Source organism: Rissa tridactyla, chromosome 2 (genome assembly GCF_028500815.1).
Source record: "Rissa tridactyla isolate bRisTri1 chromosome 2, bRisTri1.patW.cur.20221130, whole genome shotgun sequence".
Taxonomy (NCBI): domain Eukaryota; kingdom Metazoa; phylum Chordata; class Aves; order Charadriiformes; family Laridae; genus Rissa; species Rissa tridactyla.
In genome coordinates, this window is record NC_071467.1 from 10,775,592 (window position 1) to 10,794,964 (window position 19,373).

Sequence of the window (19,373 nt, forward strand, 5' to 3'; positions counted from 1 at the left end):
GCTCTCTGGAAAGCCAGCCCCGTGCGTCTTGTCTTCTGCAGCTGCCCTTTGGGTTGAAAAGAACCGCTCGGCGTGTCCCTCTGTCCCTCTGCGCCTCTCCTCTGTCCGTGGGCAGCAGCAGGATTCCCGACCCCGACAGCAGCTCCCAAAGCGACTCGGGCAGTACTAACCCCTCCCGGGTCCAGTGACTTTATGGCTTAGCATTTCAGCTCCCACCCAGCTTGCAGAGTTTAATTTTCCCCTCCCTGACTCTGTTCTTGGAAGTTTTTCATTTTAAGACTTTCACCTCTCGAAACTGCTCCAGAAAGAACAAGTCGCTTGAAATTGCTAGAAAGCAATGAGAACATCCTTCAGCCAGAGGGAAAAAAAACAGAGTGTGGAGTTATCAGGTCTGGTTTGTATCAAAAATAGTAACAGCACCAGCGCAGGGCTCAGGAGACGGCTGTGGTAAGATAAGCTTCTTGGATGCTGAGTTGTAGCGCAGGCATAGCCCGGGTTCGTCATAGAATATTCTGCTCAGTTTTGAGCTTTTAAACTTACATAGGCCAAACCTATGGGGCAAAAGGGGCGTGTGAAATACGGACGTGGGGCAGGGGAAGCAGTCTGGGTGAGTATTCTGCTCTTGCTCAGTCTCTCCCGTGTCACAATATTTCGGGTAACAGCCGTCAGAGATGTGTTGACTCCAATGTCCTCAGCTTTCTGTCCTACTTGTATCACTCGTTCTTCAGTGACGTGTATTGATTTCCTTTTGCAAGTGAGAACGGAGGTGGATATCTCAGCTGAAGAGACGAAGACAAACACATGCCCAGGGAACCCCCTTGTTCAAAGTCGGAGTCTGCTTACCCTCTTCCTGGCAAACTTAAAGCTCGGAGTTGAACAGAGACCGATTGCTAATCAAAACCAGTAAAAGTGGTGCAAATCTTAAATACCAATCAGTGAAACTCAGAAAGAGCTCCCCCCGCCCAACAAAAACCCAAACACTCCAACCCTATAAATATGATTTAATTGTTTTCAGATGCTTCCCTCCTCCCCAGACTCTGTAGTTCTGCACGACAGTTTACCTGAGCATCAACGGAAAATAATTTTACTTTCCCCACACTCTACGCTGTTATAAATTCATAGTTTGATGCCAATCACACCCTGGACCAGTAGCCCTCCTATGCCAAGGAACCAGAATATGACAGAGGAGCAAACGTCCCTAAGTAAATAAAGTTCAGCTTCAGACTGTAAATTCTTACAGACAACGTATCAACTTAGTCTTGAGTTTAAGGCTGCTGGGAGTGCTTTTATGAGACACTTTAGCCCTTCTAAAACACAGCTGGAGGCTGTTCAGATGGATACAGAATGCACACAGGACTTTAAGATGTTTCCTCTATATAGCTGCAAGCCAAAAACTTTATTATCTAATGCAAACTTAACTATTTCAAGTTGTCGTACTGATACTTGCAGGGCTATACGTGAAATGATTTACAGCTCAGTCATCTGCTGAGAGAGTGCTCGAGTTTCTCCTTGAGATAAGCTAAGTGCTGTTTGTCAACTTGTACTTAAGCTCACACCCCCCGCGCTGCGGCGGGCACAAAACTGGCGAGTCTTGACTAGTTCTCCTCAGCTGCTGTTCGAGCAACACTAAAAACGATAGTGTGTCACGGCACAGGCTTTGCCTTGTTCCTCTGTAAATTACAGAACAGATCCTCCTGTCTGCAGCGCGGCGGATGTCTGCTCCGGTCTCTTCTTATAATAGCGGGGGCGGGGGGCAAACCATTTGTGACAGCTGTCACATCTGCTAACCATGTCAGAGCAGAGGAGACGCTGATCGGTCGTTTGCTGTACCACCTGAAGAATGTTTTGAGCGAGCTTTAAGCTTACCTGGAACTTTAAATGCTTGAGTTCTAATGCTGCTCTGCGGTTCCCGCCAGTTTGGTCTTAGTGCTGGTAGTGTCTGATCACCACCATCCCCTCCCCGTGGGCTTGTTCCTGGTCGCTGAAAGGCAGTGCGGGACTTGGTCCGTTCCCCCATGGGTTTTTTTGCCCAAGGCTTGAAGACGCTTCTTCTGCCTCAGTTACCACCAGAAATTTAGAAATCTGATTCTCTCTCACAGTCATATCGTGCAGGTGAGTCACCCTTGAACACTCAAACCGGACTGCCCCAGGACGGCTGCGTTAGAGGTTGCTTCATTGTCTTTACCTTTTTCAGTTCAAAGCAATAGCATTAGGTTTGAGTTTTTGGTAACTAATTAATTTCCCCAGCCTCTTCCCCAGGGAGTGCTACAGGACGAACTTACTACAGCTGCCTGTAAACTCACAAGAGTAAGGAGTAGGATGCAACAGCTTAAGTCTGAAGCTGCTCTCAAAAGTAGTCAAGTAACGTTTTCATCTCTCCCTGCTCCCACGTCCCTGCTGCGGTTGTCAGTGTCATCATGGCTCTGAGCTGCAGTTCTTAGGGTTTAAGTAAAAAAATCAAACTTATGAAAAAGGATTGAAACGTGCTTCTGAACTTCAGACTAAAGACAGACAAAGCCACCTCTTGAGCTGAACGTGCACAGAAGAGGTCAGCAGCTGTTTGCTGGTTAAGCGGGGGGTTTGTGGTGGTTTTCTGTTAGAGCCTGCAGACTTCCTTCGTGACCCAGTCACACCAGTAGCCACACATTGCTTCAAAGACACCTCAAAGACAAAAGCAGACATTTTTTTCAAATTAGTAAAGATTATGCTGCCTGTAATCAATCACCCGTCCATACTGCGAGCCATCCCATCCATGGCCGTAGACCTACATACTCATGAGCGCCAACCTTCCCTGTATTCCTTGTAGATTCTCTTGTAGCATCCTTGTAGCTCTCCTTCTGGTAACTCCAGGCGGGAAAGCGAGAGCCCCGGGTAGCTGAGCAGTAAGTGAGTTGCAGCCAGCCACATGCTTTTATTTCAGATGAGACGTTTTATGGTGTGGGAACTCATCCAGCAGCTGGAAAAAAGCCTTGTGGAGCAACTCCAGGACCATTGCAGTAGTTCTGGCCTCTGTGGACAGAAGCGGGATGAAGGACAGATCTGTGATTCAGGATCGTCCTCAGTCTCTATCCTCCCTACAGGAACTGGGACAACCTCTGTAGAAAGAAACAGGAGGACAAATGCTAAACCTGCCTCTACAGGGGGCACAGAGCTTAAAAGGGACATTTGGCTCCCTGGAGAGCAAGGAGCATTGAGCTTCGTGTGATGTGAACTTACACTGGATGACGCTGGAAGATGAGATCTTCTGAGTCTTCTGCAGAGTATAAGAACAAATCTCAACTCCGCATGTGCTGCAACGTGGAGGTGTGAGAAGAGCAGGAGATGGCGACACACAAACCACAACATGGACGCCTTTGAAAGAGTATGAGTGACTTCATCGTTGATGTGAAGATCAGTCATAAGAAGTCAGCAGCTCTCCTGTGAGCCATGCCTATAGGCGGGCAGTACACTCACCTTGGAGATCAAGGTAATGTGGAGATTCAAGTGACACAGAAGTGAAGGTCCCTTATCCAAGAGAAGCATCAAGACTGTAGCAAACGATAATGGGGCAGGGAGGGCAGCAGGGCAATCAGAGCATCTGGTCAGCACTATAGAATCATAGAATGGGTTGGGCTGGAAGGGAACGTTAAAGGTCATCTAGTCCAACCTCCCTACAATGAGCAGGGACAGCTTCAACTAGATCAGGTTCCTCAGATCCCATCCAACCTGGCCTTGAATGTGTCTAGGGATGGGGCATCTACCACCGCTCTGGGCAACCTGTTCCAGTGTTTCACCACCCTCATTGTAAAAAATTTCTTCCTTATATCTAGTCTGAATCTATCTTCTTTTAGTTTAAAACCATTACCCCTTGTCCTATCGCAACAGGCCCTGCTAGACGGCCTGTCCCCATCTTTCATATAAGCTCCCTTTAAGTACTGGAAGGCCACAACAAGGTCTCCCTGGAGCCTTCTCTTCTCCAGGCTGAACAACCCCAACTCTCTCAGCCTGTCCTCATAGCAGAGGTGCTCCAGCCCTCTCGTCACCTTTGTGGCCATTCTCTGGACTCACACCAACAGGTCCAGGTCTCTCCTGCGCTCAGGGTTCCAGACCTGGATGCAGTGCTCCAGGAGGGGTCTCACCAGAGTGGAGTAGAGGGGCAGAATCACCACCCTTGACCTGCTGGCCACGCTTCTTTTGATGCAGCCCAGGATACGGTTGGCTTTCTGGGCTACAAGTGCACACTGCTGGCTCGTGTCCCGTATTTCATCCACGGATACACCCAAGTCCTTCTCAGCAGGGCTGCTCTCAATCCCTTCAGCCCCCAGCCTGTATTGATACCGGGGCTTGCCCAGACCCAGGCGCAGGACCCTGCACTTGGCCTTGCTGAACCTCATGAGGCTCACAGGGACCCACTTCTCAAGCATGTCAACCGCAGCACTCAGCTTGGTGTCGTCCGCAGACTTGCTGAAGGTGCACCCAACCCCGCCGTCTGTGTCACTGATGAAGATATTAAACAGCACTGGTCCCAACACAGGCCCCTGAGGGACACCACTCATCATGGATCTCCACCCGGACATTGAGCCATTGACCACTACTCTCTGGATGCAACCCTGCAGCCGAGTCCTTATCCACCAAATACTCCACCCATCGCATCCAACTCTCCATTTTAGAGAGAACGATGTTGTGGGGGACCATGGAGCCCTTCTCCATTTACAAACGGCAAGTCTCACAGGGCATCTTTCCTCATTGGCTCACTGAGTACTTGTGACAAGAAATCATCTTCCACGAACTTCAAGTGTTTCCCTGGCCTGCGTGTCACAGCAGTGTGGTATTCCCAGGGGATGTCTGGGAAGTTGAAATCTCCCCTGAGGACAAGGGCTACCGATCCAGAGGTTGCTCTAAACTGCCTACACAGGAACTCCTCAGTGCCAGCATCCTGGCTGGGCAATCAGTAATAGACACCCATTACACCATCTCCTTTGTTTTCCATCCCCCTCATCCTCACCTACAGGCTCCCAACCACATCACCCCTAACTGTAAGGGCCGTGCAATCAAACCTCTCCCTTCCAGCTAGTGCAACACCCCCACCTCTCCTGCCTCCCCCAGGCTCCTCAAGAGCCTGCAGCCCTCCATCCCAGCACTCGGGCTGCGGGACTCATGCCACCAAGTCTCACTGACACCAAGGAGACCACAGCCCTGGGAACTGACCAAGGGCGTTTGCAACCACAGCACCCGAGAGCTGCCTGGAGGGGCAGGGGACACCCCAGCCCCCCTTAACCCTTCCCCTTCCCATGAGGCACTGGGGAGCCTGGTCGGGGCAGGGTGGAACACTGGGAGCACCTCCTAGGAGATCCCCAAACAAAAGGCCACAGCCAGCAACCTCCGTCCTCAGCAGGCAACAGACCTAACGGGCCACGGAGCAGCCAGCACTGCGGCTCCCACTGCACAGCGCCCGAGTCCCACCGATGCCCCACCTGCTGCAGCCTTTTCTCCAGCCCAAAACCTTCTACCCCCAAGGTAAGGACCGACCCCGACCCCTGCAGCCTGGGGATGCGCTTGGGCCAAGAGCAGAGGTGACCACTGGCCATCGCTCCCGTCTCTCTTTCAGGCTCAGAGAACCTGTGCCGACTGTCCGGGCAGCAGCAGCCCTTCCCTGCGGCCCGGGCACCCCCGGCGTCCCCAACAGGTACGGCACCTTCAGCATCCCCAGCACCTCCTGCCCCCCGGCGTTTTTGGCTCGAGGGTTCAGCAATCCTGTGCCAGCATCTGTGTCCTGCCCCTGGGTGACGCGTGCCCAGTAAACACAATTTACAGAGAATTTCCCAAATACTTGGGGCCATCTGTCCCATTTCACCTCCTAGAAGGGAGTCTCCTACCCCGTCTGCAACCCTGTCCCCCTGGCACAGCAGCTCACCCCACAGGGAGTGCCTGGCACAGAGCTGGGGGACATCAGTGATCAGGGCCACCTTGGCGGGTGCCTCTGGAGGGTCCCCCCAGCACAGCGCGACTCCCACTCACCCATGCAGGTCTGCAGGTGGCTCCATGTGGCTGCTGCTTCCATCCCCATGTCTCCCATATCCCGTGGACAACCACCAGCTTGTCTCCACCGGCCACCACCACGCTTGGCCACGGCGCTCCATCTCTGCTGGGTGCTGCCCCATCCACCCTGCAGGGGAGAACGGTGGCCCCAGCCCCGCCGGTGCTGCCACCATGCTTCCCAGGTACGAGGATATGGCGAGGCAGTTTGCTCAGCTGAGCCTCTCCGACACCACCGCTGCCGAGGGCACCAACGCTCCCCCAGGCACCCATGTCCTCAGCCGCTCTGCTGACGCCCACACCACAGCCATGCGGCACCCAGCAGCTGACCTTCCACTGTCCGAGGAGATGCCAGTGGATCGCTCCTTGGTCACCCAGCTTGGGCCCAGCTGCGTCCCCATGCCCGGGTACCCTGGTGGCACCGGCGGAGCCATCTCCTGCAACATCGGCTCGCTCTCCCTGCCGGCAGAGCTGCTGAGCCCTGATCACAGCATCCCCGAGACCTCCAACGCACTCCTGAGCCTCCAGCAGTTCAACACCATCGGGATGGGGCCCCAGGAGCCGTGGTGGGATGTGGGGACCGGCTTAGCATCGCCCCAGCCTGGCAGACTCGGAAAGCGGGGGGAAAAGTGAAAGAGCACCTTTCCAAACCCACCCAGCAAGCGAAGGGCTCTCGCAGTCGGCACTAGGGTGGGAAAATGGGATTAAACCCACAGCAGGGGTGAGCTAGAGATGGGAGGGGTACAGTAGGAAGTGGGGGTGTAGTTGGGGGGAGGTATTATAATATATTTTAGTATTGATATATACAGTTATTTAAATTATAGAGAAAAATATATAATTATAAAAATTACATAGTAAATAATAAGTATTTATAGGACTATTAGGTATTATAATATACGGTATTATAATAGCTTTCACAACATCTTTTACTCTTGTTTTTTCATGTAGTGTGCTTATCTATACATAGGCTATTAGCTTCAGGAAAAGTAAAGACACCAAAATAGCTACAAAAAGTCATTTTACACAATATTTTGATACAAACAGGAATGGCTATAACTACAAACCCACCTGAACTACACCTGCCAGCAGAGAAATCCCACTTTCAAGCAGCAAAAACCATCCAGTTCAGTTTTGTGAGGACCAGTATCAACAACCCAGGTTTTACAGTATTCTCAAAAAGGGAAGAAGGGCACACGAGTAACCACACAATAAGTACGGCATTATCTTCCTGCAGAATTGTACAATTCCATCCTAAACGAGACCGTCCAATACTGAATAACTTGAAGCGCGGTGCTCTGTTTGAAAACTCCAGTAGCTGCTAACGGGCACGTATATTCTTCCTGCCCTTCTCTCCCCTGCTTCCAGCACTGTTAGCTTCACGCAAACGAAAGAAGGGAGAACTTGTTTCTTTTCCCTCCAGCAGGTTAACCTGTTTCTCCTACTGTACACAGGAGGAAAAAGACTCTAACTGAAGCTTAACTCAGTCACAAAATTTGCATTTGCAGAGCAAGAGATGCTCAGTAGTAGACTGATGCAAGTGATGGGGGGGTTGATGAAGAGCCCCACAGCAGCAGCTTTACAACGTCCCCTTCTACGCAGAATGGTGATGAATGATCATTCAGCATCTTTAATGACAAAGACCACCACAGGAAGGACATTTGATCCCGATTTAGGACTACTTCAGAAACAGCTCTCGAGGTGCAGGATTTCATATCTGGTGGCCTTTACCAAGATAAGGAGACTGGCGTCCCTCACCCTCTGGTTTTTTGCTGTCAAAAAAACCCCCTCATAATTAATATCCCGACCAGCACTACCACTAACCTTGTATCAGTGCTGAAATCAATATATTCAAAAACAGGTACACACGTGTTCCTATTTTTACAGGCGTTATGAACTCAAGGGTTACTTAAATCTGAGTATATTCTTTGTAACAGAAGCCTTTTTTCTTTACCTTTATACTTGCTAAAAATCCCGAGAACAAACAAAAGCACTTAACTTTCTCCTTAAAAGTTAAATGGTCTTGGCACTGAACAAAGGCAGATGGGTGTTTTTTGGCAAGGAATGAACAGCCAGAATGGTTCACACCAAATGCCCGCCTGGTCCCACAGGAACTATTCAGGGAAATATCCTCAGGACCACTGCGAAGGCGGTGCAGGGGCTGAATGAGAAGTTATGTCTGCACATCTGATAGCAATGCACACCTTCAGCCTCTTCAGCCAACACTGACAGCAAGTGCCACAGTCCCATTAGGTCCTGTGCGAGGGGAAAACGTGCATGATTTCTTTTACACTTAGCGACAGATAACTGGGTGCCAACTTCAGGTGCCATGAAGGAAAGTTACTCATTCCCTGTCAGCCTGTGCTATATCATTTATTTCACATACCTTTATCACACCACCTCTCAATTTGCTTAAAATCAAGGCCTACCACGTTTCAGTTAGTATCTTTATATTCTAAGATTTTCAGTCCCCTTAAACCTTAGTTTGGTCTATGATCAGACTTTACAGAAAGCAGGCATGTATATTAATTTACTCACCAAGAAACTAGGTCAACCACTTTCTGAAATCCATGCAGATTCAGTCTCTGCAAACAAGCAGAAAAAGGCAACGATGGCACGATGGGCTTTTGTCTGTTTGGTTTTAACCCTTCAGCCTTTTATGAGAGCAAGGCTGCTCTTCAGAAGCTTCATGGATTTCCTTTCATCCCTTGCTAAAGTTTAGAGCCCTGGATGACCATACTCTTTGAGAGCGGCATCTGAACAGATCATTAATCTGATATCAAGCCAACAGGGCTGTGCCTTTAACAAAGTCCATCTTCTGCCACCTGTTCTCCTCCCATCTCTGCTCTCCTGGAGGTCTCCCCTTCTTCACTCACCCTGTGACTCAAACTGTAGATGTGTCAAGCAGCACAATAGATCACGAGTAAGCACGCAGTGCAGAAGTCCTGGATCAGCCATCCATCCCAGGTTCTCAACCTTCCTTTCCTACCTCCAAAGTGCTGGGAATTTCCACGCTCCTCAGCTGCCATGAATGCCAGGAGAACTGTTTGGATGGTTGTGCCAGCTCAGCTCTCCCCTGCTCAGAGGGACCACCAGTTAGTTGTGCTTTGGGGGGTGGGAGTTGGGTTTTGGGGTTTGTTTAGGTTGTTGCTGTTGTTGTTTGTTTTTTACTTGTTATAAAATTGTACTTTATTACACTGTCCATACCCCAGTCTGGGGAAAATACCTCACCCTTACTGTATGATGATTAAGAAGATATCTTTGTATGAATATAGAAAACACTAACTGTATAACAAATAGAAAAAAAGACAAAAATGTTTGGCTGCCGCGTCCTCTATTCCTTAGCTAGCCCACTACTTTTAGACAAAAAAGACTACCATAAACCAAGTAGTTTAATATTGATGCTCACCGCTTCAATTTCTGAATTTGTACTGAGCACAAATTCATTTTGCATCAACAAATGACAGAAACCATCATATTCAGACCTATAAATGACAAAACAATACAAGCAGCTATGAAAATGGAGAACTGGCAGTATTATTGTCCTCCTGTCTACACTTCACTTGTTTTTACACCAGCGTCAGCAAACCTGACTCCACCATCTCAAACTCCCATCTCATACTGAAAAGGAAACGCAGCATTTTTTTGAGGGGCAGAATCACCACCCTTGACCTGCAGGCCATGCTTCTTGTGATGCACCCCAGGATATGGTTGGCTTTCTGGGCTGCAAGTGCACGTTGCCGGCTCATGTCCGATATTTCAGCCACCAGTACCCCCAAGTCCTTCTCGGCAGGGCTGCTCCCAGTCCCTTCATCTCCCAGCCTGTATTGATACTGGGGCTTGCCCAGACCCAGGCGCAGGACCCTGCACTTGGCCGTGTTGAACCTCATGAGGCTCACATGGGCCCACTTCTTGAGCCCGTCCACATCCCTCTGGATGCCATCCCATCCCTCAGGCATGTCAACTGCACCACTCAGCTTGGTGTCATCCTCAAACTTGCTGAGGGTGCACTCGATCCCACTATCTATGTCACTGATATGTCTATATCATGGATATTAGGAAAAATCTCTTCACCAACAGGGTTATCAAACATTGGAACAGGCTGCCCAGGGAAGCGGTTGAGTTGCTATCCCTGGAGGTACTTAAAAGACATGTAGAGGTAATGCTGAGGGACTAGGTTAATGGTTGGACTTGATGATCTTAAAGGTCTCTGTCAACCAAAATGATTCTATGATGAAGATACTGAACTACTCTGCTAGTAGCTGCTGTAGTAGCTGGGCCCTGTGAAGTAGCAGAAGGCACCTGATGTGCAGGCAGGGTCCATGCCCAAGATCCAGTGAGTAAGAAAGAGCATTTGGCTGTAAGCAAGGAGCTGCTGCTGCCCTGCCAGACCAGTCCCTGGCAGCAGCACCACACAGGGCCCAGGTCTACCTTAGATGTGGTTCTGGCACCCACACTACCTCCTTGGAGCAGGTCCGGAACGGTCACCTTAGGGATTTTGCTCAGGACCATCCTTTAACTCAGCACTTGTGTTCCCACCAGGTCTGTTGAGTGACATGCTGCCGCGTCCAGCAGAAAAGCTCCTTCAGTTCCCCCTTCCCTGCTGGGATACAGAAAGAGTTGAGATGAAAATACTGTATTTGGGGGTCAAAAAACCCTTGAGAGCAGAATTTTGTTTCTCTGACTTGCCCATGGCAGTGTTTTGCCTAAATGTTTTTCATGCAAAATGCAGTCCCTGGTAGTGTTTATTTAGACCCAGATCATTGCCTGGGGTCATTGCCTCCCTCTCTGTATTGCAGGCGCCTGATCTGCCCACGATCTGTAGCTTTAGCTAGGTGGAATAATATTAAAGAAGGTACAGAATGCCTCTACATAAGGGTCCCTACTTGACTTCTCAGTGCCCTGCTGCTCATGTCTCCATCTGCTTTGGGACAAAGCTGTCGCAGTGAGACCTAGGCCATGGTGTGGGGCCTGTGGGGCTGCAGAGCAAGCTGAAGCACTGCAGCCCCTCACCAGTGACAGACAGTAAAGCCAAGCAGCAAAATGCCATTTAGAGATATTACCTTAAGATGCATTACCCCCATGTAATCCCCATCCCTTCCTGAAAGGGATTGACAGTACAGGAGAACAACAGCATCTGTTGCTGGAGGGAGAGCTTCCTGGTGGGCAGATGGGGATGGGCATCCCATGTCCTGGGGGGACTCTCGCTCCTCCTGCGACCAAGATGCCATCACTCGTCAACACGAGATGGAGAACACACTGAGCAAGGCACCTCAGGGATGTCACAACAGCTCCGGTGTCCAAGCACATCTCAAGAGGTGGAAGGAGCTGTTTGGGTTTGAAAGAAAAATTTGCTTTTGATGAGTTTTTTTTCCTTTTGTTTGGGAGGATCAGTCTTAAAGGCAAGGTCTCACTGCAGTAGTTGGGCTGCCAGGCCAGATAACCCACTTTGGGCCATAGCAGGGACCAACCACTGCATTACAAGTTGCCAACAGCCCTGTTCCCAGGACGGTCACCTACGGTGCCCTCCCCAGGTGTCCCCCTGCAGCCCCAGCCGTTCGGGCCTGGGCAGGGCTCCCTGTTGTAGACGGTTGGGTTTGGTGCGCAGACAAAGTTTTCCAGTTGCTCCTGCATGTCCCTGGTACCTTCCTATTCCTGCTCTGCCTCACTCACGCTCCGGTTTTCCCTCTCTGAGGTGTAGAGACAGGGACAGGGACATGGCCGGTTCCTCACGAAGGGTCCCTCCTCGCCCCCCGGGATGTGACCCCGGCCCCGGGTGGGGGCTGAGGCTGGAGGGCTCCGACCCGCTCACCGTCCTACCCCTGGCCCGGGATACCCCACCCGAGTGCCACCTGCCCCGCGGGGGCTGCCCGGGGCGAAGTCGCAGACGCTGCTCCCCCCGGGGGGGAACTGGGGAGCGGGGCCGGGCTCGGCGAAGGTGCCGGGGCCGCCTCTCCCTCCCCCCGCGACGCTTCCTTTTATAGCGATGCGGCACCGCGCCCGCCGCCCGCCGCCGGCAGCCGACCTGCGGCCCTGACGCCGCTGCCGCCGCCGCCCGGCAACCCGGAAGGCCGAAGCTGAGCCCCGCGGGCTGGCCCGCCGCCCCAGGTAGGCTGCCCGCGGCCCCCGCCGCCGGCGGAGCGGAGCGGGGAGCGGCGCAGCGCGGCGGGAGCGGGGCGGCGGCGGCGGCGGGCGCCCTCCTGCCTCGGCGGCTGAGGGGAGCCGGGGCGGAGCGGCTGAGCGAGACGGGGATCGCCTGAGGGGAACCGGGGGTTGGCGCCTGAGGGAGACGGGGATCGCCGGAGGGGAACGGGAGATCACCTGAGGGGAGCCGGGAGGAGCCTGAGGGGAACGGGAGATCGCCTGAGAGGAGCCGGGAGGAGCCTGAGGGGAACGGGAGATCGCCTGAGGGGAGCCGGGAGGAGTCTGAGGGGAAACGAGGGTTGGGCGCCTGAGGGGAGCCGGGAGTGGATGCCTGAGGGAGGCGGTGATCGCCTGAGGGGAGCGGGAGATCGTCGGAGGGGAACGGGAGATCACCTGAGGGGAGCCGGGAGGAGCGTGAGGGGAGCGGGGAATCGCCTGAGAAGAGCCGGGAGGAGCCTGAGGCGAGCGGGGGATGGTCCGAGGGGAGCCGCAGAGCACCCGGGGGCCAGGGTGGGTGAGGCTCGCCCCCAGCCCGCTGCCCGCCCAGGGCGGGAAGGCGCGGCCCTGCGGGGCCGGCGGAGAGTGCACGCCCCGGCCCCTTCCCGGCCCCCGCCTGCAGCGCCGGGCCGTCTGTCAGGCCGCGGGCAGAACCGGCGTGGGCAGCCGGGGGGGGCCCGGGCGGAGCCCTGTGCCGTCCTGGAGGCCGGAGCCGCTGCCTCAGTTTACCTCAATGCACGGGGGCTGCGAGGCCGCCCGGGTCAGCAGGTGGCAAGGGGACCTTGCTCACGTCTGGGGAGGGACATGGAGGTGACAGGCTGGGGACAGGAGATCCTCTGTGCTCAGGGGATGAAGGTGACAGATCCAGCGAGCTGTGCAACAGCCCTCGCGCCAACCAGCACCATCCCCAGCAGCTGCCAGGTGGAAACCCAGCAGCAGTAAGCTGGGGCGGTCGGCTTCAGGAGGAAGCCAGGGTTTGGTACTGCGTCCTGTGCACGATGGGTGCTGCCTATGGCCGCCCTGGGAGCAGTGGTGACGATGTTAGCTGTCTGCTTCTTGCACTGAGCTGGGTGCGTTGCATTTGACTATCGCCTGGTGCTCAGACAGGTGCCAGGCTGGAGACTCTTCAGTCGTCATTGTTCATGCAAATCTCGCACCTGCTACTGACTAAACATCTAAAAGTTCAGCCCAGCAGCCAGAAATGCTCTGGACTGGCCGGCAAGGAGGCGAGCACTTCTGCTTTGGGGGATCTGTCACTTCCTCGTCTGGGCAGGGACGGTGGTGTGGTTGTGATCATGACTGTTTGTGAAAACTACCCCTCTCTTAAGCAAGTTGTAGCATTTCAAAAGGATTAGTGGTGAAATAGAGAGGAAATAAGCACAGAGCAACCCTTAAACCATGAAGATTAACTGTCTGTATGGTTGAGTGGCGTTACCCTTTTGCCATTTAAAAATGAACTCTTATCTCTAATAATCATTCTTTAATATACACAATCCAGAAAGCCATGAGGAGTATAGCTTTTACTTGGTGTTTGTTAGGTGGGTGAGTAAAACAGGAAAGGCCCTTTTTTTTCACTCAAACAAAGCAAATCCCACATCTGCACCCCAAACCAAGAAGTGTTTGAAGAGATGTGGAGTTTTGTTGGAAGCACGATGTCATCTTTGTTTCAGTGCTTGACTGAAACCAACCCTGGGGGCAGGCTGCCGCCTATTTCATGTTGAGGATGCTGCTGTGGGGAGGGGGTAGGTGTTCGAGGTGCCTACACGAGCTCTGAGGGACCCTCCCGGCTGCAGACAGGCACCCTGGCTCATTTTGGTGCTCGACCCTGCACCGAAGAGCTGCTCAGGGTCATCTCGCCTTACAAGAGGCAGCACTTTGCTGTGTGGCTTCTGCTGCCTTCCCTGCTGGGCAGGGACCAGCAGCCCCTGGGCAGCAGGATGCTCGCAAGCTGCTGTTGCAGGCGGCAGTTCCTACCTGCTGCTCTGCACTTGCTTGCTTTGAAGACTGATCAGATGCAGAGGCCTCGTTAGTGCGTTTTCCGACAGTTGTTACCACTTGCTCTCCCAGGGTGCACCAGAGGTCGGTGGCGTGGTTTCCTCCATCGCTCAGCAGGAGAAGCACCCGGGGCATGATGGAGTTTCTGAGCAGGGCTGAGGCAGTGCTCTGCATGGAGACTAGGAAGCACTCAGGATTTGGCAGGAACAGTCACCAAAAAGACTTTTAAAAACGTTTCCAATAAAGTCTAGAGCATCCGTTTCTCTAACTGGGATCGATAGTTCAGACTGCTCGGCAGGAGCACGTGCGATGGATTTTCAATGATCTGCACAGCACAGCTCAGGCTTGAGGAAAAAATAATTAGGCCTCTAAATGTGAGTGTGCCCAGTAAGAGCAGTGGAAGAAAATGATGCGCTGAGGAGAGTTAAAAGCTTAATGCCGCCTGTAGAGCGTGGAAGGGCACAGCCACCCTTAACTGCTATTTCTTTTTACTCAAAGGTATCAGAGAATAAATAGCAGCTCAGAAGAATAAAGACTGAGATACTTCCTGTGCTTTTTGGAGAAGAGCAAGGCCAAGAGTATTTTGAAAGTAAAAGCTGATTTCCTGTGAAAAACTTCTGCTGAAGTGAAGGGCAGGAAGGTTTTAGACCTGGAGTCCCAGCTGCGGTGATTCAGGGCAGCCGTGCTGGCACCTGTATGGGGCTGGCCGGGCTGGTCTGAGGCAGAGGGGAGGGCACCGAGCACCGGCCTGTCTCAACCTGCAAATGGGGAACAGGCACAGCATCATGTGCTCCTCTTGCTTCACTGGGAACAGGAAGAGAGGCTGTGTCTTCTGCCTGCAAACAGTCTCCAGTGCTTGATTGGAGACTATAGGTTGGTTTGCCTGCAGGTATAAACTAGCCTGCTCTGCTTGACTAAATACATGCTCCAGAAGCTCAGCTGAGAGCCAGCACGGGTCTCTTGTCCGCCCACGCAAAGTAGGTGCAGGAGTGTCATCCCATCACGGGTATCAGGACTGTTTCTGTAAGCTGAAGGTCATTCCTGCAGCGCTCTCTCAACCCTGACTTAGAAAGGCTTGTCTCTGGGGTTGGCTCAGCCCAAGACCTATCTTCCTAATCATCTGGTTTAGGTTTTCCTTCAGTGCTTGCCATGTCTGTGAGCTCGCTTATCTGCTGAATCACTGCCCTCATGCAGACCTGCACGGTTCCACCAGGCGCTGGATCGGGCTCCCTGGCGCTGTCTTTCCCCTGCAGCAGCAGAGCTCTGGGGGAGGAGGCAGCTGGGAGCAGAGCGCGGTGCTGACAGTCTGCGGGAATACGGTTGCTGGAGCAGGGGTTTCAAATCTGCAGTCAGGCTGTATCTCGCAGTGGGTAGAAAGCACTTTGCGTGGTGTCTGCAGTTAGTCAGCTGTTGGAAACCTTTGTTCTGCACTGCTCTGTGTGGTGCTTGATATAGCTTGGATTTTCTTTTGGTGCCTGAGTTCTATTACTGTCCTTGCTGGGTATATTTTAAAACTTCCTCCCAGTTTTTTGGGGTTTTTTTGTTGGTTTTTGAATACTGCACACATGTATTTATTCCCTTAAGGTCTTTCTACGCCAGAGATGCTGAGACTGAGTGTATGTGTGACCTTGTGCTATTAGGTGGGACAAGTCTAATAGGTAGCTTTGATTTCCATTCCCAGCAGGTTTCTACATGGTGCAAGCTGCTTTTCTGTCATCAAAAATGCAACTTGTAAAAAACGCTGGGTTTGATATCTGCTTTGCAGAAATGCTGTAAGATCTACTCCCAGGTATCTAGTGGACAAATACTTTATTTCTCAAAGGCTTGCTGGATAGAAAGGGAATAATACCAAATCTTCTGACTACAGCAGAAAAGTAGGAATTTTATCTGGGTCTCGTTACGACAGTCTTTCTCTCAGCCAGAATTAGGACCTCCTCCCCCCCCACTGCATCTGCCTTGCTCCCAGTCTTGAGCTCAAACCTCCTGGCCACAACCCTCTCTATTTAAGAAAAAAATATAGACACTAGTTGTAATCTGTGCTATGAAAATCTAATCTGTGACCTAATTTGTTGTGATACCATGAAGAACCTGTCAGTAGCAATCACTGTAACTCGTGGCAGGGACGCACTGCCTGCTTTCCAAGAGCGCTCGCTCATCGTAGCCTCAGAGGAAGCGGTGTCATGCCGAGTGTGTATGTTTGGGCTCCTCCACTGCCAAATTTGGAGAATAATACACAGACAACTCTCAGATCACTTTTGTTATTCTTTTAAAATGAGAGTGGCACGGGCAGCCTTACTATGTGTGGAAGCGAACCTCTTCTGCAGGCGATCCCTGCGGAACAGACTGGTTTGAAACGTGTGGGAATGAAAACGAGATGCTACCAAAGCTGGACATTTTTCTCTGCATGTTGCAATAGCCGTTTACCTGTTAATTGCTCATTCACCTTGTCTGTGGCAGCGACTTGGACGCAACCAACTCACTAGGCGAGTGGTTAGAGGAGTGACTTGTCTAAATAACTTGGCACCAGTGTGAGCTGAGGTTTCATGGGCTAATTCTCAGACGACAAAGTTGACTGGCTTCTGGTACAGCCTCTTTGAGCCAACTTTGTTTTCCTTTAAGGAAAAAAAACCCAAGATCTTCTGTGGTGTGTTAGTGCAAACATAGCGCTGCCAATCTTGCTTTGCAAGGCTAAAGGAGGAAGGAAGGTTTTGCAGGTTGGGAATGGACAAGTAACAGGCTGGAAAACTGGAAATTGTATTCCTAGGTCCCTGCGCTGCTACATCTGACAGGGAGAAATCTTAACTGAGGAACTAGAGCTCTATCAGAAACAGCAGAGCTGGGCTTCCGGTTTGATTGTTCTAGAAATAACAGTTCCTTTTTGTAAAAAATATTATCTTTAAAGTGCTTTACTTGAAAGTACTAAATTAAAATGTGTAGGGGCATGCAGTCTATTAACAACTGCTAATTTCTGTGTCCGTGCTTAGTGAGACACCATCAGTCCATTTGGACTTTGACTAGCTGGGTTTTTGGGATGCAGTAAGATGCATGTCCAAAATGAGGCCATAATCTATGGTCTGATGCTTTCCCTGTTCACCCGCACAGGACCTACCTGTGCTGCCGTTAGGGCAGTAGCTCTTACACTTTTTATTTTGAATCTCCTCTTTATTTTCAGTACTTGTGCACCTCTTGTTCCCTAGCGTACAACAGTCGTGTGTTAGCATAGAATACACGCATTTGCATAGTACTTTGTAAACGTGGTGTCGTTTTACTCACTCTGGGCACTCAATGCTCAAGTTTCAATGTATTATTTGTTGTTTTTTGTTCACTCCAGGCTTTTCCCTCCACCCACTCACTTCCTCTTACAAATGTTTCCTCACTTCACCACTTTTTCACATACGTTTCGTGTGCAGGGTTGCTGCCTGTTGCGGGCAGGCTCAGCACTTTGTCTGCTGTCACCTCTGCGGGAGATGGGTGACAGGTCTCCGTGCCAGATGAGAAGCAGAGGCAGGGAGAAGCTGCTTGCATGTGGGAGGGAAAAGGTGCAGTGGGAGGGAGAGGGGGTGCAGGTGTATTTTGGGGAAAGAGGAACAAAGGCTTGTAAGCAGGGTAGATGTGGGAGAGAAGGTAGAAGAGGGTGGATGGTTATATGTGTGCTCAGGGATGGGCACAGCGAGATCTCTGTGTGTCCACGGCTGGGAGATGGCAGGGCACACAGGGCTGGCATATGTGCAGGGTTTGAGGAAGGTGCACGCTCCAGACCACAATGCAGCCAGGTCAGAGGCCCCACTCCCTTCCTAAGGCAGACTGGTCTGCCTCCAAGACTTGTTCTTGGAGCTTAATAGCATGTTTTAATGTCCAATTTTTTTCTATCTGCTTCTTATTTCTAACAAAGGTTTCCCACCTCCCCTTGGACAACACCAGTTTCTCAGCCACACAGGGTACATCTGGCAGCTTACAACCTGTCAAAAAAAGGAAAAAAAACTACCATGAAAATAGCATGTCTATCTGTGGCTGTGCAAACAAGCACAGAATTAATATTCATCTGATGGTGAGCAAGGCAAGCACAGGTTTGCAGCTTGCACATCCTTTCCCTTGTCCCACTTCTGTCCTCGCAGCTTCTCTTCCCTGTGGGGCTCAGTCACTAGTCAGCAGAGAGCTGTACAGATGCTGTTAACCTTGTGCCAATATCAACGCTACTTTCAGCGCTGTGAAATCACAGAATCATAGAATCCCCTAGGTTGGAAGGGACCTTTCAGATCATCTAGTTCAACCATCAACCTAACTCTGACAAAAAACATCACTAAACCATATCTCTAAGCACTACGTCTACCTGTCTTTTAAACACCTCCAGGGATGGTGATTCAACCACTTCCCTGGGCAGCCTGTTCCAATGCTTAATAACCCTTTCAGTGTAAAAATTCTTCCTAATATCCAGTCTAAACCTCCCCTGGCACAACGTGATGTTGTTTCAATAGCCAGAGTGTTTTTACTACACTCCTTTAATTTCTTTGCTCGGCTCTGTGAATGCAGCTTTGGATGCATCGTGCTAAGGTCACTCATTGTCAGATCCCTGGATGTGGCCCAAGTCCCATGCTGGGGTCCAGGTCCACCCACCATTTCCTTGCTGAGATAGGTGCGCCCAAGACACTTGTTCTTGTTTCCTCTCCCCAGCTGTGGTTTACTTTCCTCCACTGTAATTGTGTTGCTGTTAATGGGGCTGCACTATAAACCAGTCGCTGAAATAATTCACATCATAGGTTGGTTTGGTTCTTTGCAGGTCCATTTTTCATTTTTACATCCTGGCATCATTTTCATTTGCAGCATGACCCATGCAAACAGGTTTATTTGCACAAGTTAAAGTGGGCAATAGACTGGTGGGAAAGGGTGGAAACTTGCTGATGGAGGGGGAAATGATATGAAAAAAGGATCTTGAGTTGCTGGGGAAGGGAGTTGCAGGAGGGGTGGTTGTGTTGTTTGGCGCTGCTGGTGGAGGTGACTTAACGGCTGCTGATCTTTGCAGGGGGGGTGTGTGTGTGTGATGTGTTTGAGGGAGGGGACAAGAGCAAGAGTCTTCGCCTCTCCCCCCCTCCTCTGGGAACCGCTGTGCTAGGCTCTGTGCCCACCACCGCAGATGGACTCCTGGGAGTGGATGTTCTTCCACCCCTAGCATATCCAGAGGAATTGGAGGTCATTTGGAAATCAAAATTAAACAATACCTTAGTGCA

At 51.3% G+C, this 19,373-nt stretch overlaps 2 protein-coding genes across 3 annotated transcripts in view; both read left to right on the top strand.

Moving 5' to 3' along the window:
- Nucleotides 1-5,444: 5,444 nt before the first annotated feature.
- LOC128906367 (uncharacterized) lies at nt 5,445-6,719 on the top strand. The gene is made up of 3 exons (XM_054193503.1): nt 5,445-5,496; nt 5,940-6,221; nt 6,323-6,719. The coding sequence occupies exons 1-3, from the start codon at nt 5,445-5,447 to the stop codon at nt 6,646-6,648; spliced, it is 660 nt and encodes a 219-aa protein (XP_054049478.1). The 3' UTR covers nt 6,649-6,719.
- A 5,277-nt stretch (nt 6,720-11,996) lies between these two features.
- The window catches only part of CYRIB (CYFIP related Rac1 interactor B), a 98,501-nt gene continuing 91,124 nt past the window's right edge, over nt 11,997-19,373 (top strand). Inside the window, exon 1 of one of the 2 annotated variants that reach the window (XM_054190824.1) lies at nt 11,997-12,120. The gene's annotated coding sequence lies outside the window, so the exon portion shown is untranslated. The remainder of the gene's footprint in view (nt 12,121-19,373) is intronic. The other variant, XM_054190826.1, reaches the window with a different exon arrangement.